At 43.6% G+C, this 18460-nt stretch overlaps 1 protein-coding gene across 2 annotated transcripts in view; it reads right to left on the reverse strand.

Annotated features, from left to right (window-relative positions):
- KDM4B (lysine demethylase 4B) overlaps positions 1-18460 on the reverse strand; it is a 95102-nt gene that overhangs the window by 46455 nt on the left and 30187 nt on the right. For both annotated transcript variants that reach the window (XM_051810467.1, XM_051810466.1), the window contains exons 6-8: positions 12119-12168; positions 7575-7678; positions 2708-2845 (exon numbers count right to left, since the gene is read on the reverse strand). In XM_051810467.1, the coding sequence (XP_051666427.1) occupies positions 2708-2845; positions 7575-7678; positions 12119-12168 (292 nt within the window). The remainder of the gene's footprint in view (positions 1-2707; positions 2846-7574; positions 7679-12118; positions 12169-18460) is intronic.

The raw sequence follows: 18460 nt of genomic DNA on the forward strand, positions 1-18460 counted from the left end.
GAAAAAACCAAACCTGCTGGATGGGAGCAAGGATAATCCAATTGTGCCTGAGAGCACAGAAATCACACACTGGAGGGTCACAGAATCCCAGAATGCTTTGGCTTGGAAGGGACCTTAAAGGGACATTACACTTGTAATATCTCCTTCACTTCTTTTTCTTCTATCAACTCAGCTTGAGTCTGTAACTTTTGTAATGCAGCCTAATGCTTTCTTGTTCTCCTAAAATAAGCAGATTTTATTGTTTTATTGGGCCCTTAAAGCCCATCCAGTCCCACCCCCTGCCATGGGCAGGGACACCTTCCACCAACCCAGGTTGCTCCAAGCCCTGTCCAACCCAGCCTGGGACCCTTCCAGGGACTGGGAGTCCAAAACCCCTCTGGATAATCTGCTCCAGGGCCTCACCACCCTCCCAGGGAAGAACTTCTCTCCACGAATTCTCTCCCCACAAACACCAGGCAGCTCCAGTTTCCACCCTCAGCTGGTATTTCCTTAAGCCCCTGTTTAACTCCAAATGAGATTTAAACAAACCTTTTGCCCTCAGAGTGTGCCAACACTCACCCCTCACCTGGAGCACAACACCCAGCCACCCAAGGGTTAATTAACACGTGATTTGAGCAATATTAACCAGCAAGCTCAGAACAGACAAGTGGCACTGAGTGCAGGGGGAATAAATTGGGCATCTCCTTCCACACTTCCCCTTCCTCTGCCCAGCTTTGCTCGGAGCTCTCGCTGCTGCTTGTTCAGTAATTTCACGCTCCGCTGCTCGACAATGTGAGCACGGAGGCTCCATCTAAAACTGCACTTCCCAAATGTCACTTTGTTTGGGAACACATGGCTGAACCCAAAATTGCTTTTAATATTTGAGCTGGAGCTGCTGTAGTGAAGGGGCTGCCCGAATTTCCCTGATAAAACCCCGGTTTCTGGGGTGTAATACCAGGACCGTTCGCTGCAGATAAACCTGCCAGACAAGGTCACAGCACACAAAAACCATTCTTTACATTTCTAAACCAAGTTTGCTTGGCTGTTTTTTAAGGTTTTTTCTTATGGTTTAAGGTTTTTCTTACCCTTCCTTTAACTCCAGAACAAATTCAAATGGAAGACCCATCCCTGGAAGGGTCCAAGGCCAGGCTGGACAGGGCTTGGAACAACCTGGACTAGTGGAAGGTGTCCCTGCCCATGGCAGGGGGTGGGACTGGATGGGCTTTAAGGACCCAATGAAATAATGAAATCTGCTTATTTTAGGAGAACAGGAAAGCATTAGGCTGCATTACAAAAGTTACAGACTCAAACTGAGTTGATGGAAGAAAAAGAAGTGAAGGAGAGATATTACAAGTGCCATTCTAGGGGGAAAACTGAGTCTTTCTGCAAAGGAACATTTAAGGCAATTTTCAAGTGCCACCCCTTCTGCATTCATTTCTCTTTTGCCCTGTGTGGAACTGATCCCTAATTTAAAAATTCACAGATTCATTGAATGAGCTTTGCTGATCAGTTATTCTCCAGACTCCAAAATGCAGACTCTAGGAAAATGTACAAGGTGTGCTGTTGCAAAACCAAAGTAACAAAACATAACAGAAATTTGCCCTAATGAGAAATAACCACATATTTCAGCCTGACTCTCCTCTCCAAATGCAACTTGAGTGCACAGATTAGAGGAATTCAGGTACTTTCAGAATGTTATTACCATAGTCTTATTAAAGCTTAAAAGTATTTCCAGCTTATTCCTTCCCCTCCAGTGTGCACCTAATGAGTTGTACTCGGTTACATCAGTCACCCCACTGTCCTAGTTAGGACAACTGAGATCAGTTCATCATGGTGGGTGTAACCCAAAACTGTATTCTATAGCCTTCCATGTCATTTCCCAGAAACTAGACTATTGTTGTCAATAGACTATTCGCACCCTCTGCCCATAGAGCCTGACTCCTCAGGCTATAAACTAGGTGTTAAGAGGCCTGTGAGATAGGAGGATGTTTCTGTCCTCACACCCTTTGTGAAACTCCCCACCCTGAGGGGAGTACCAAGCATTCCTGCCTGAACTGGAGGATATATAATCTTGGAGTTTTGGAACATTTTTTGGAACCCACTCGTGGGATCCAGAGGACGGCTGCATCTCATCGCTCTCAACCAGACTTAGACCATCACTGGACTGCGATCACCAGTTCTGGCCAGACTGCAGCAGCTCTCCCACCAGCAGGTTCTTCCCCTCTCCCTTTACTTTGGACTCAAACAGGGCCCAAGGAACACCACTTTGTTCAGGCCCCAGGGTACTGGGTTATACATTTGGGTTTTTGTGGGTTGAGACCAATTGTTTGTTTGTATTATTGTACTTACTGTATTATTTTAATAAATTGTTATTCTGACTTATAATCTCTCCTTTGAGTTGAGTTCATTCCCCCTGCTGGTTAACTTTTAAACCAGCACACCCACTCACTGTGAAATGCAGTTTGGCTGCATCAGAAAACTAATTCTGAATTACCAACCTGCAAAGCACCTGTTCACAAGGTGTTTGTAAGACCCAGCAGCTGAGAAAGTCCTCACTACACCCTCAGAATGACAGGAACCACCAACAGGAATAAAACAGCCCCAGGGGACGGTGACAGAGCACATCACAGTGGCACTTCCCATCTTGTCCTGAAGTCTCCCTCTCTCATTCCTCTGTATTTCATGAGCTGGGGGTTTTAAATAACACTTCATCCCAACTGACACCTACTTGGGTTGCCATTTTTCCATAGTCAATCCATCTCAAAGTGGCAAAGTTGGTGGACTCGGCACAGTTGAAGCCGTGGTTGAAGCCGGCGTGGTATCCATAAGGGAATGTGATCATGAACTCTCCAGCTTCCTGGGTGATCTGGAAAACAAAGGCAAAAGGAGGAGACACCTCACAGGTCAGTTAATGTACAGAACAGAGACCTATTAAAAAATCCACCAGTTAAATCTCTTCCTTTCACTCCGGAGGTCAGTGGGACAGTCACTGCCAGCTCCCGCTTAAACCCGGAATAATTCCTGGACAACTGCAAAAATACTGAAGGATTTCTCCTAAAGAAAAAACCCAGAACAGTGGATGGAAAGGGCACAAGCTCTGAACTATTTACACCCACAGGTTCTAGTTCAAAGGCTCTCAGGCTGCAGCATTCCAAGAGATCAATAAATCCTCAGACTGTGACAACTTTGGCTCATGGCAGGTCCAAACCCACACTCCCACCACCAGGCCAGAGGAGCCAAGAACTCTGGATTGCCCTCCTCTAAACTGCAGGGTCCTACTGAAGCACCTCCTGCCTTTCCCTGGATTTATTCCCCCACTCACATTTATCAGCCTCACTCCCATTTGTTCACCCAAAAGTCAAACACCTTAAAAATTACAGCCCATCATTTGTCTGCTTTGGTAGTTGTCCAGAGAAGCTGTGGCTGCTCCATCCCTGGAAGTCTCCAAGGCCAGGCTGGAGCAACCTGGGATGGTGGAAGGTGTCCCTGCCCATGGCAGGGGTGGAACTAAATGGTCTGTAAGGTCCCTTCCAACCCAAACCATTCTGTGATTCTGCTTTATTAAAATTAAACAACAATAAGCATTATGGCCACCATTAAAAAGGGTTAAACTCTACAGCTGGAACCAGAGGCCAAATAAATTAGTGATGCTTCTAAAAAAAAATCCTCTTTTTACATCTTATGCAGAGAAGCCATTGGGGAAACAAGGAATTTAACTGTAAAAGAGTTTGGAATGACTCCTGAGGGCAAACTGGATGTACCAGAGTGGGCTGGGAGCAGCTCCCCAGCTCAGCAGGTGTGTGACAGCACCTCCCTTCCATGGATTAGCAAAGAGGCAAAGCTGGACCTTCCCTGCCTTTCCAAGCCAGAAGTGCTGACAGACCTTTCCCAGCAGTCACATGCCAGGCAATTCCATTGGGATCCCTTCCCACCAGCCATAACTCCCAGCCCAGGAGCCTGGAGATTCCAGAGGACTTGCACTTCCAAACACAAGGATGGGCCCAAATGGGAAATGGAAACAGAGGGAAGTTCAAACACTTTTCACTTGGCTGGGCCAACATCTGAACTTGCTGATGTCGTTAACATTCACAGAATAATTAAAAAATAGGTACTAAAATCTGCTGTGATAACACAAGAAGCTCCTGCAGGATTTCTGGAGGAGTTGCTCGAGTCCAGCCTTCACCCAGAGCATCCCCCCATCCATCCCCTCCATAAATCCCAGCAGAGCTCCAACTGTAACTCCAAAAGACACAAAGATTATGTTTCTGTCAGTAAATCTCCATCCTGGTGTCTTCATTTCGAGCCCACAGTGTGTGTCAGCCCTGGCACTGCTGTCAACATTAGCCCACAATAAATTAGAAAGCCCTCAAGATGATGGATAGGCCATGCAGAAAAGTAATAACTAGTGAAGGAGAGCCAGCACAAACTGCCACTCATGGAGAAAGCCCCAAATTTACTGACTCCTGCAAGCTCTTGAGGAATAAATGGAGAAATCAATAGGAGATTACAGAAATACACATTTTTAATTATTAAAAAGCCCTCGCATTGATCTGGTTCTTTTTTTTTTTCCAGAACACCATTCTAGAGATTTATAAATGCTGCCTATTCACTTCATTGAAATCTGCCAGGAATTCAGATGGAGGGATCCTATCTCTATTCCCAGAGAAAAAAATGGCACTTGTTCCCTGTTTGTGAATAACAGTGATCCTCCTCCAAAAGCTCCTATTTCAGGACAGGAGGCTTCAGACACAGGTTGCTCAAACTGAAGAGATCTCCACCTTTTTACACCTAAAAACAGCTTTCCAGGGCAGTAATTATCATAAAAACACATTATAAATCAGGATTAGGAGTTATATTTAAGTAAGATGCTATAATAATTATATTTAATATATTTAAATGACATGCTATAATAATTTTATCTAAGTATATTTAAGGAACATGGTATAATAATTATATTTAAGTAACTTGTTTTAAAAAAGGAAGTTTGGTGTTGATATTAATATTGTCCTCTGTGTACACCGGTAAAAAATAGGAGGACAAAAAGCAGACTTTTAGCATTAAGAAAACTACTTACACCCAGCATGAAAGAGACACCAGCCATCAATCTGCAAACATCCTTCATGTCACAAATCACAAGATTCAGAGAGGGACACCTCACTCAGCAGGTGAAGACTTTTTACCAAGCAATAAATTGGCAACTCCCTTATTTAAACCACTTTGAAGCCCATCCCTATCAAATACAGCTCAGCAAAGATGACTTGGAATAAGTTTGGAAGGAAAGTTTTTCCTTCTATTGCCTTTTTTTACAAACTCCTTTGCTGCCCCTGCTTGGTTATTGATCAGAAATCACTTAGTGATTATATTTATATATAAATATAAAATTACTAGTCAGTGCTACTTTCCTCAGACAGATGGAAAAACAAATATAAAATAATGTTTATTCTGGAGGAAAATCTGCCCACCTACAGCACACAAACATTTTAAGTCCTGCAAGAACTTCCTTCCCCTTCCAACCTCTGGCACAGCCAAGATCCTCAAATTAGATATTTTCATTAATCTTTTCAACTCTGTGGAGCAGGTACCTGTATTTTCCCACTTGGGACTCAGGTTCCACTGATGGAATTACAGGAAAAAATGGTTTGTTGTTCTCTATGAACAATTTAGTATCAACTAACTAGGCCAAGTCCAGGCAGTGATGTTGAACCAGAAGCACCACATTGGTCCATGGAAGCTCATCTGATGAGCCAGATGATCCCATTTCAAATTTCATTCATCATAATCCTCCCCAGGAAAAAACAGTGAATTGAATGAATTCATAGGTTTTTATGCTATAGAAAAGCCAAGATCTTTTACTTCCATCTCAAAGAATCAGCAGGCTCAGCAAAGAGGTCTCAGGTGGATTAACTCTGATTAAACTATGCCTAAAAAATATAATTAACAGAATGTGAGAGTTCTTGGAAAAATATGGTCATATAGAGGTGATGATGCAAAAGGGATGGGGAAGGGTAGAGAGGGACTTTGGACAAGAGATGGAGGGACAGGACACAGGGAGTGGCTTCAAAGTGAAAGAAGGGAAATTTAGATGGGATATTGGGAAGGAATTCCTCCCTGGGAGGGTGGGGAGGGAGTGGGATGGAATTCCCAGAGAAGCTGTGGCTGCCCCAGCCCTGGAAGTGTCCAAGGCCAGGTTGGAGAAGAGAAGGCTCCAGGGAGACCTGAGAGCCCCTTCCAGGGCCTGAAGGGACTCCAGGAGAGCTGGAGAGGGATTTGGGATGAGGGATGGAGGGACAGGACACAGGGAATGGCTTCAAAGTGAAAGAGGGGAAATTTAAATGGGATATTGGGAAGGAATTCCCCTGAGAGGGTGGGGAGGGGCTGGCACAGGATGCCCAGAGAAGCTGTGGCTGCTCCATCCCTGGAAGTGTCCAAGGCCAGGTTGGAGCACCCTGGGCTAGTGGGAGGTGTTCCTGCCCATGGCAGGGGGTGGAACTGGATGGGCTTTAGGATCCTTCCAACCCAAACCACTGTGGGATTCTGTGAGATCAGTTTGGCCCAGGAATTCTTTGACACTTCCCACATCCCAAGGCAGGCCGGGCTCCGTGTGCCGGGAACACACAGCAGAGGTTTGACTGATCCTGCCCAGATACAAATCCCTGTAAGCCTGGCTGAGGAGATTTACTTCAGAAGACTTTAAGAATAAGCACATTAAAACGATCATACCAAACAAACATGACCCCTCAGCTGAAAAAAGAGGGTTTAAGAGACTCAGGGATCCTTCCAGGCTTAGAGCACTTACACAACAGGGAACCAGCACGTCCAGTTTGGGCTCCTGCTGCATCCACAAGGAAAAAATAAGTGTTCCTGACTCACCAAAGAGCTTTGCTGCCTGCTATGAGGAGAAGCTGAGGGAGCTGGGGCTGTTCAGCGTGGAGAAGAGGAGGCTCAGGGGAGACCTCCTCACTCTCTACAACTCCCTGCCAGGAGGGGGGAGCCGGGGGGGGTTGGTCTCTTTTCCCAGCCAACCATCAGCAAGACAAGAGGGCTGGGTCTGAAGCTGTGCCAGGGGAGGTTTAGGTTGGATATTAGGAAGAATTTCTTTCCAGAGAGGGAAGAATTTCTTTCCAGAGAGGGTACTCAGCCATTGGAATGGGCTGCCCAGGGCAGGGGTGGATTCTCCATCCCTGGAGGTTTTTAAGGACAGACTGGATGTGGCATCAGTGCCATGGGCTGGGAACCACAGTGGGGTTGGATCAAGGCTTGGATTGATGATCTCGGAGGTCCCTTCCAACCCAGCTGATTCTATGATTCTATGATTGATAAGCCAGAACATCTGGATTAGCCTGTCTCTCCCTACCTGAGAGGCTCCTGAATTGCCAGAGTTTGTTCAGTGGAAGCTTTTTTTTCACTTCACGGTGTCTCAGCCAAAAACCCAAATGCTCCTTTCCTGGTTTGAACCAACAGGACACACTCAGCATAACAATGCACTTAGAAATTAAACCAATCTCTCCCCAGGGAATTTTTCCCTCAAAAGAGAGGTGCTGTGCCCTCTGCACCCCAGCACCCTGCCAGTGTGTTCCCTGCATCCCTGGACGTACCCGGTCGAAGGGAATCCCGTATTTCTTCAGGATGGAGGGAGAAATGAGGGTCATCTTGTGACGGAGGAAAGCATCACATCCCTGAGAGCTTCCTGGGAAAAATCCTGTGGAGACATTCAAAGGAGGAATATCACTACAGGGGTGTCACATCCAATGGATTTGTTAAGCAGAGACAAGCTGACAAATGAAAATCTGCCTTATTCATGCAGATGAAACAAAAGCAGACAAGCAGGATGTCAGGAATTAGCACATTTTTTAAAATATTGCATAAATTTTGTGACAAAAACTTGCACGTGGAGACACCTAAATCATAGAAACATGGAATATCCTGAGTTGGAAGGGACCCACGAGGATTGAGTCCAACTCCTGGCCCTGCACAGGACACCTCAAGAATCATCCCCTGTCCCTGAGAGTGTTGACCCAAGTCTGAATTCCCTTCAAAATGAGAGTTTGCATCTAAGTCTTCTCTGTCTGGGTATAAGTATCTTGGCCAAAATATCAGTAAACCCCTGAAAATTAAGAAACATAACCTGCCTCTCTTAGATTTTGGCTGGTACCCCAAACCCTGACCCCCTTTTTTCTGAATACAGACAAGGAAAAAGCCCCAGCCTGCACCATCTACTCCAAGCACTCCCACACCCTTTTTATACCTCCCCTGGTGGGCTGCTGGAATATTCTTGGGGAAGTTATACAGTTTGTTAGATTCCAGAGCAATATGCCCTACAGACCACTCCCTGAAGGGAAAAATCAGCATGTAAATGTTAATATTCAGGGAAAAGAAAGGAAGTAAAACATCTCCCTCCCAGGCAGTGGCAGGAGGGACACGGTCAGTGGTCACTAAGAAGTGGCAGAGACAGCAGGACCTGACCCAGCCAGAACCTCAGCACCACCAAAGCCCACCTCAGTTACAGGATCCACAACCCCAAATAATTAAGAACACTAAAAATGGTGGTAAAAACTGAATAAACTCCTCGATGCCAACAAATGGAACCCCATTTCCTTCAAGATCACGTTTTTTCCCCTCCGAGTGGGTGACTCAGTGACAAGTTGTGTGTTTACAGGGATTCAAACCCATCACCCTTTAGGAAAATAAATAAGCCAAGCTCTAGAAACAAAAGTCATTGATGAGACATAATGGAAAGGGTTTCAGAAAGAGAAAAGGATTACTGGATTCCAGGTTTTCTTAACATTTTTTGTACTAAAAGCATTTCAATTAAAATTATGACTGTCTGCTACCCAGCCTGTCGTTCCTCTCTGCAGTCCCTCTTTTTAATGCACAGTTTAAGTGGCTCTCATTAAAGCCACTAATAAAGAAGCCCATTTTAAGTGATTAGCACCAATAACATGGCAACACATTAACATGCTCTCCCTGGGCTCCACAGCTCTCCCAGGGAGCCCATTTCCAGCTCAGCTATTCATTTTCCATATTAATTGCACCCTCGTTTCTCCAGAGTAAACTTGTCCCTGGAACAGCCCATGGATGTGGAGGACAGAGGGAATGGCCAGGGAGCAGAAGTGCCTCCCTGGAGCTGTAAAACATCCCCCCTCCCACCTTCCAACAGGCCAGAAAACTAAAATAAAGACCAGGTCACTGATAATTTCCCTCTGGTTTTACGTCACAAACCATCCAAAAATCGATCATCCGTAAAAATTAGTTACAAACAGCAAGAAACTTAATTATTAGTTCTGTCAGAGCTGGGGGGGATTTCAGAGCCTGCAGAACACAAGTCCTCTGGACTGACTGACTTCCTAGAAAAATCACTTTTTATCTGTTAAAACCTGGCAAATGACTGAAGTGCAGCTTTGAAATGCACCGTTTCTCAGCAGACAGTTCTAATATTATTTGGTTCTAGGGATCAAAGAGCTCAGTGCACAGGAAAACAACACTGCCCTGCCCTAGGAAATTCATGCCCAGTTGTTCTACATTTATCCCACACAATCAGTCGAACCCCTTGGCACTCTCTCCTTTTAAAATTATTTTTAGAATTCTATTATTTTATTCTATTATTTTATTCTTTTTATGTTATTATTATATTTATAACTTTTATTCTCTTATTTTATTCTTTTTATTCTATTTTTATATTTATTCTTTTTATTTGATTATTTTAATTTGATTATTATATTTATTATTTTTATTCTATTTTTATATATATTCTTTTTATTTGATTATTTTTATTCTTTGTATTCTATTTTATTATATTTATAATTTTTATTCTATTATAGTATTATTTTATTTTAGTATTATATTTATTTTTTATGCTATTATTTTTTTATTTTATTTTATTATTATATTTATTCTTTTTATTCAATTATTTTTACTCTTTGTATTCTATTTTATTCTATTTATTATTTTTATTCTATTTTTATGCTATTGTTTTATTCTTTTATGCTATTTTATTATATTAATTATTTTTATTCTTATATTTTTAATATTTATTCTTATATTTTAAATTTTTATTTATTATTATTCAAATTATTTTATTTATTTTATTTATTTATTATTTATTATTTTATTAAATAAAATTTTAAATTTCATTTAAATTTTATTTATTTATTAATAATATTGTTAATATTTTTAGATTTTATTTATTTAATTTAAAAATTATTTAATTTATTATTTATTTAATATTTTTAATTTTTATTTAATTTATTTATTAATTATTTCGATTTTATTCAATCAAATGTCAGACTGTCAGTAGGAAATGGCATTAGACTGAATTTGCTTATTTGCTGGCAAATCAGTCTCAGAACTTCTTTTCTTTTGAATCCAAACAGGGCCCTCCAGATTTTCCTGCCTGCTTTTCACTTCCCCCCCAGGTTCAAACCATCCCCCTTGGCCTGGCTGGAGATGAACCCCGGAGGTTTGGAGTTAATTATTCTGGGTCAGGAGCTGTTTTTAGCTGGGCAGCTCCAGGAACATTTGCAAGTGACCAAAAATAGCAACAACATCAATTAAAAAATTAAAAAACATAGATTTCTGCAGCCAGACATCTCCCCTGAAGCTTGAGAGGTGGGAGTTCACCACAGCCCAAACTAACTCTGACCTTCCCCTCCCCTGCATTTCCCTTTCTTTTTTTTTTCTCCTTTCATTGTTTGTTGTTTTTTTTTAATTTGGTCTTTATTGCACCGAAAATAAAGGAGGATGAGGCTAAAATAGAAGGAAAATGAGCAAATACACAACAGTAGAGGGTGAAGGAGTAACAGGCACAAACTGAAAGAGGGGAAATTTAGGTGGGATATTAGGGAAGTTTTTCTTGTGAGGGTGGTGGGACCCTGGCAGAGATTGTCCAGGGAAACTGTGGATGTCCCTTCCCTGGAAGTGTCCAAGGCCTTGGAGAAACCTGGGCTGGTGGGAGGTGTCCCTGCCCATGGCAGGGGCTGGAATGAGATGGGCTTTAAGGTCCCTTCCAACCCCTTAACACTATGGTGTGATGATAAAGCTGCTGCTGAATTTCTGAGCACTTCCCTAGTTTAGGGTGAAAATAATTAATAATAATAAAGTTGCCCAGACTGCAGATGTAACATTTGGAGTGTCAGAAGAAACAGTTCCTGCCCCCCTTGTCCCTGCAGAACTAGGAGAGCCCCAGGCTGCACTTCACACCTCTGGAACAACACAAGTGGGGACAAATCCCCACTGCCCATGAAGGTGAAGGTTTAGGTGGGATATTGGGAAGGAATTCCTGGCTGGGAGGGTGGGGAGGCCCTGGCACAGGTTGCCCAGAGAAGCTGTGGCTGCTCCATCCCTGGAAGTGTCCAAGGCCTTGGAGAAACCTGGGACAGTGGGAGGTGTCCCTGCCCATGGCAGGGGGTGGAATGAGATGGGCTTTAAAGTCCCTTCCAACCCCTTAACATTCCATGGTGTGATGATAAAGCTGCTGCTGAATTTCTGAGCACTTCCTTAATTAAGGCTGAAAATAATTAATAATAATAAAGTTCCTAAGACTGCAGATGTAACATTTGGAGTGTCAGAAGAAACAGTTCCTGTCCCCCTTTGTCCCTGCAGAACCAGGAGAGCCCCGGGCTGCACTTCACACCTCTGGAACAACACAAGTGGGGACAAATCCCCATTGTCCATGAAGGTGAAGGTTTAGGTGGGATATTGGGAAGGAATTCCTGGCTGGGAGGGTGGGGAGGCCCTGGCACAGGTTGCCCAGAGCAGCTGTGGCCCCCCCATCCCTGGAAGTGTCCAAGGGTTGGACGAGGCTTGGAGCAACCTGGGATAGTTGAAGGTGTTCCTGGGATGGAGCTGGATGAGTTTTAAGGTTCCTCCCAACCCAAACCACTCTGGAATTCTGTGATTAAACCCACTGCCCAGCCATGGAAGGGTTTGGTCTCAATGCCTCAAAACTTAAGGCTTTTCCAAGCAATTTTAGTCGGGGTCATGGTTTGCCACAAAGAGAGGCTTTGAGGAAAGGAAAAGCCCCTGCCAAGTTTTTTGGCTCCACCAAGGCAGCAGGTTCCTCCAGCAGCTCTTGGCAAGAGGAAATTCTAACAGTCAGTCCAGTGCCAGTTCTTTGTCAATCCCTTGAGAACCCCAAGCTCACCTTTTGCCAGGCGTTCCAGCCTCTTGCCGTGTTCCGGAGGGATGGCATACCTGGGAGAGATTAACAGGGAATTAAACACCAAAACCAGCAGTCTGCAATGTAAAAACCAGCTAAAGAAAAAGGCCAGGGACGAGTAGGGGAAAAACCTTCAGCACAGCACACCTTGCCTGGAAATAAACCCAAATTTTACACCCCTGAAAGGCATCAGGAACACACAATGCATGGGAGAAACCCTGGATTTTAATAAAACTCCTTAGAGGTGTGTTATTTTCTAAAAGAGCATCACAAGGTAGAAGGAAAATCGAGGAGACAAAGTGATGATCCAGCACTGGAAAACCAGAAATAAATCAGTGCAGGGAACAGCAGGTGTGTTTTCCATTGGAAACAGATCTGCAAAAATAAAATTGTGCTGAAGATTAACAAGCAACAAATGTTGGATGGGCTGAAAAAGGTGTGAAGGAGGGTCTGTGTGCTTTGGAATACAACTATTTTCTGTGCAAATAGTTTTCATTTTGTTCCAAAAAGTAAATATTCTTCCCCATGGCTAAAGTAGTTACGGCTCAATCCTTATGTCTGTGCTGCATTTTATTGGCTGATGGGAATAATGGAATTAAATCATTCCATAATTTCTAAATGAGGTGAATGAAAATGAAGGGCCTGCTGAGGAAAAACAACTTTAAAGGGTACAAAGAACAAACTTCTACACTTCTTAAAGTTTTGTAAGACTAGGGGTAAAAAGAGTGTGAAAGAATTTGGCTGAAATTTTTTTTTGAGTGCAAATTATTGAACATAAAACTGGAAAAACAATTAAGTGCCTGAAGTCCCAGAGGTCACAGCCAAAGAGCTGTGTGTGACCATCGTGTCCAAAAACCACTTTCCTTTCTCTTCCAAAAGCTTTTAGTTCCCTCAGTGCTTTGAATATTCACAGGAGTAAAAAAATCAGGTGACTGAGATTTATGTGTTCAGGTTCTAAGGAGGGAAGGAAATACCCTGAGAAATGATAAATACTTGAGTGTGTTTAACATGATGCCACACATAATCTTGCCAGTGGAAATTTGTAAATCATTGGTTACACAGTGTAGAGAGTGAAACGTGGCTCTCTCTGCTTTTGGTGCTGGAGAATTCTGAGAATTTACATTTGGGAGAATGGCATTTACTGCCAGCAATAAGTTCTCTTCAAAGAGAACAATAAAAAATGCATTATTTTTGCTATTTCCAATAAAGATGTCAAAGCCATCAGGCCTCATTACAACAAGCTGCAAACAGGATATTGCAGGGGGGAATTTGCACCATCTCAGCAGCAGGTGCACACATTGCTCTGCTTAGGACAGAGCTCAAAATACACCTGAGTTGAGAGGAATTTCAGCCAACTCCTCGATTTTCAAGTCTAAAACTCGAGTCTGCAATGTAAGGAGGAGCAGATAAAAGCCATATTTCCTGTATTACAAAATCAAAATGCACCTGCTGTGGCCTGGCAGGTTGGGAGGATAACACAGGACAGAAATCAAACACAGGGGGCTTCAAGATTTAGACATTAAGCTGATTTCAACTGATGGCTTACAACAAAAATTTCAGGCAAAACACTGTGTAGCCCCTAATCTTGTAAAATAATAAATCCAGCAACGGACTCCCAACATCCCCTGACCAAAGTTTGACAGTGCCTTAAATTGCATAATTATCAAACAATTCAATTCCATTTGTGTGGGACAAAGCTGGTGGCTTTTATTTTACAAAGACCATTCATCACTTACATAAATGTGATAAAACTAATCCCGATCCAAAGCTCCTTTGTGGGATTAATGTCCCTTAAAACAGGGAAATGAGACATTCCATTCCTTCTGGGAAAAATGCTGAAGGATTGGGAAAGAACTAATTTATGGCTACAAGGCTGCTGATGATTAATGTAATATCCCCAGTCTACAATGCAACCTTCACTTAATTAGTGCCTGTAATTGGGAGTTGTAAAGATAAGATTAATTGAATCTTGAGGATGTTAAAAGTTTAATACATTGGAACATGGTTATTGTGTTATCTGAAACTGCAGCCTGCAAAAAGCCAAGCCAGGCTTTAGAGAGCAGCCCGTGGAGAGACAAAGAAAAAGGACTTGCTTGGATAGAAACCAGCCAGAGAGGAGGAATTTCCAGCTTATAAAAGAGAACTATATGTAATAATAGAGAAATGAAAACAGCCCAGCACAGAGTGGTAAGAGCTGACCCCCATTTTAGAAACTCACTTTTCTGTTTGGGCCGGGCTTTAGGAAGCTGAGCCCACCACACATCCCCCCCTCTGCACTTCTTTTAGAGGATTCACAAAATTAACAGCAGGAGAGGATTCAAAGTAGGTCAAATTGTGCTTTGAGTTCTGCTCACAGATCTGAGTGATTTACACAGAGACAGGCAATAAAGGCAGAATTTGGGCTGCTGTTTGGAGCCAGCAAGAGGAACAGAAGGCTGGGAACGTGTGGCACAGATTGAGCTCCATCTACACATCAGCTGATGGACTGGGAGGCAGGACAACAATTCAAACACTCAGAATTGCTGCAGTCAAAGGAGTTGCTGCAGTTTTGGAGCAATAAATAACATTTTTTGGGTGTCCTCCTGCTTCCAGTGGGAAAAACATCCAGCACGTGGCGGGGACAAAAGTCCTGGTGTGGCTCAGCCCCCACAGCTGGGGCTCAGCTCAACTGCAAAGCTTTAATTCCAGGGACAACCCCCAGGCAAAAGCACAGCCAAGAATTTCCTTTTCTAGATGCACAGCTTTGAATGCTTTAACAATTTTTTTTTTTTGGTGGTTATTTTTCTTTAAATCTCCTGGCTAAAATATTAAATGTATTTTCTCTGGGAAAATACAAAAAAAAATCCTCTGCCCTATGAAAACCTTGAAAAAGAAAACTAAAAAATTAAGACACGTGTAAAACTCCTCCCCTCCTCTGTCCCATTCAGATCACAGACAAATGCTTTCCACAAAGACAAGGGCAGAGAAGGAAAAAAAGACTTCAAAACAAGCAAAATACCACTTTTATATCAATTGGCCAAACCAGACTCAGTCTCCATGGATTGGGATGTGTCAGGACTGTTGGACTGCCTGAGGCTTCAACCCCTTGGCAGGGGCAGTTTTGGGTTAGGGTTGGAGCTGGTGTGAAAGACTCACCTGGATGGAGAAAGGATTTTCCACTCCCCCAAACAACCTCAAGTAAAAAGAAGTGATGGTGGCAGCATAAATATTTGAACAGCCTTTCTTAAGAACCATCTTTTTATAGACTATTTCTGCTGCAGAGGAAAACCCTGCAAGAGCCACCAGAGAACCCAACAGTGCTGGAAACACTGACCTTGAGCCAGGGCAGAATTTGTCCCCTCCTGGTTCAACCTGGTCCCCCCAGAAAAGCCAAGTTCATGTTGATAGTGCTAAAGCAGCAGCTGTTTGAGGGTAGATCAAAATTCCAAGGAACTGAGCTTGCAAACAAACCAAGGGACTAATTCCAAGGGTCAGCCTTGCAGTGGTTGACCAAGACAAAAGGCCAAGCTTCCCCCAAAAACCTGCCACTCAGCAATTTGTGGGATTGCAGAGTGAATGATGTGCTGCTGCTCTGCCAGGGAACAGGAGATTTACAGGGTGGGGAAAGAAAAAACCAGCTCAGGATAAAAAAAAGTTACAGTTACACGACTAAAATGTCACCTCACCCCGAAGTCAACAATCTGAACGTGATATCCTGAGCCTTTCCAATCACCTTTTTCTACTTCCTACCAAAGCAACACAAAGTCCCTGAAGGGGATCAAGTATCACTTGTACTCAAACAGAACTTACTGTTCTACATGAAACACTCTCAGCTTCCCAACTTGTGTCCTGAAACATTAATTCCAGCATTTCTGCTCTCTACCTTCACGTGATTCTCTGATTTCCTGAGTCGGGGTCACAAGTTCAGAAGGTTTTGCCCCAAAGCTACAAATGTGTGAGAAAATTATCTCCTTATAATGGTAGTTTGCTTTTGTTAATATGGAATTATGGAATGGTTTATGGAAGGGACCTTAAAGCCCATCCAGTTCCACCCCCTGCCATGGGCAGGGACACCTTCCACTATCCCAGGTTGCTCCAACCTGGCCTTGGACACTTCCAGGGATGGGGCAGCCACAGCTTCTCTGGGCAACCTGTGCCAGGGCCTCCCACCCTCCCAGGGAAGAATTCCTTCCCAATATCCCATCTATCCCTGCCCTCTGGCAGTTTGAAACCATTCCCTGTGTCCTGTCCCTCCATCCCTTGTCCCAAGCCCCTCTCCAGCTCTCCTGGAGCCCCTTCAGGCCCTGCAAGGGGCTCTCAGGTCTCCCTGGAGCCTTCCCTTCTCCAGCCTGGCTTTGGACCCTCCCAGGGCTGGGGCAGCCACAGCTTCTCTGGGAATTCCATCCCAGCCCCTCCTCACCCTCCCAGGGGAGAATTTCTCCCAAATATAAGTTTAACTGGACAGTCCCCTCTTTATCCTTAACACAAAAGAAAGATCCTTCCTCTTTGCCATCATAGGATGTCATTAATAGTGTAATTTTCTTGGTGTTTTGTTTATTCCCCTGGAATGGGGCTTGATGGATGTGGATAATTATCAGACTATAAAAGCCAGCAAATGTGCTATTTTCTATCGCTCTAAATCATCAAACAAATAAAGTGTGAAACAGCATTTCTGAATACAATTTTCCCCTCTAATGGCTTAGAATTATTATCAGGAACAATGAAAATAAATAAGCAAATGTCTTGTGAGTTAAGAATTAAACAAGTGTTTCAGCAAAAACCAGCTGACAGGCCATGCTGGGATCCAGGGATCAGTCTGGAGGCCTTTAAGGAATGATGTCACAGGGAATTCACCATGGCAAGGACAGCTTCCAGCACCAGCTGCTCCTCAGGGACCTTCCAGTCTCAGATTCTCCTCATTGCTGCTGCTTCAAAATGGGGAAATTCAACTTTTAGCTTTCAGTGGCCAAGAAGACACAAAAAATCTGTTCCATAACAAGCTCACACCTGTTTTCTCCCTGTTCAAGAGGAATTCTTCTCACCTGGAGCCATCCCTGCCTTTGGCAGAGGACCAGACCATCCTGTCCCTTCATCCAACCTCCCCCAAAGCTTCCAAGACCTTTTCTTGCCACAGTTGTCACTCAAAGAGTTTTTGATAGTTACACCTTGTCTCCCCACCTCATTACACATCAGCCCCAAGACAGAGCAATTAAGCAGTGATTAATTCACCAAATCCAACAACCCACTCTCTGCTGGAACTGGGGCTCCAAGGGCAGGAGGATCAACCCCAGGACTTTGGAAATGTCACTTCAATCCTGTCCATGTGAGAAGGTAAGAAAGTTCATTCCCCAGAATGTGCACAAGGGTTGCCCAAACAGGCCCCTCACAGTTTAACAAACCATAATTACTGAAATAAGGACCAGAAGCAGAACAGGAACAGCACAGTGAAAATGCCCAAGCCCACGTGTCGAGCTGGGGTTAGTTTTCTGTCCTCAAAGCAGATTTAATTGTGCCAAGAACACTGACCCTCTGAAGATTCAAATGCCAACCCACTCTCAGCCACAGCAGGGATGTTGAAAAGCTGCTATTTGAATCTCTGCAGGGCAAAGTGTGCCCAGAAATGCAGAATCTGAACCCTGACCTTCAACATCTTTAGCCCCTGTGACAGCAAAGCCTCCAAAGAAAACTCCTTAGTCCATCAGGGAGATTTATCAGCCAGTAAAAGCCATTAAGGGCCACCCTTAATAGAGGGTTGGTCCCTCACTGCAAAGTTCAGATCCTGATTTTTCTAGAAGGTAAAATCTTTACTGTATTCCATCTCCTCACTGTGTCAAAGCAAAGCTCAGGGTAAAAAGGGGGTTTTCCCCATAGAATATCCTGAGTTGGAAGGGACCCCCAAGGATCAGAGTCCAGCTTCTGTCCAACACTATTTTTAAGCTGGTTTGCAGCCTGTATGAATAAAAAAAAATAATAATTCAAGAAGAACATATTGTTCCTTTGTTGATAGCATTGTCACCTCCCTTTCATGGTCACCTCTCTTTTCCTCACCTTTACATTCCTCCATATTTAACCTTCCTTCACCCCTCTCTCCCAACAATTTGCTAAAATACAGAAATCAGCTCCCTCTCTCCTTCTCCTCCTCAAACCTGAGCTTGGACCACACTGAACTGGCTGGAAATATCCCATTTCCCTTCTCAAGGCTGTGGTTAGGGAAGGAAATTCTCTGGCTTCCCTCTCCTGTCCCCTTCTATTGTGGCTCCTTCCCATCAGGAATGCAAACACATGCTCTGGAGATAAGATCACACATGGATCAGAGAGCTCCTTGTTCCTAGCAAAGAACCTTTATCA

This window comes from Manacus candei, unplaced genomic scaffold (genome assembly GCF_025592945.1).
Source record: "Manacus candei isolate 608988 ecotype Guabito, Panama unplaced genomic scaffold, ASM2559294v1 h1tg000078l, whole genome shotgun sequence".
Classification (NCBI taxonomy): Eukaryota; Metazoa; Chordata; class Aves; order Passeriformes; family Pipridae; genus Manacus; species Manacus candei.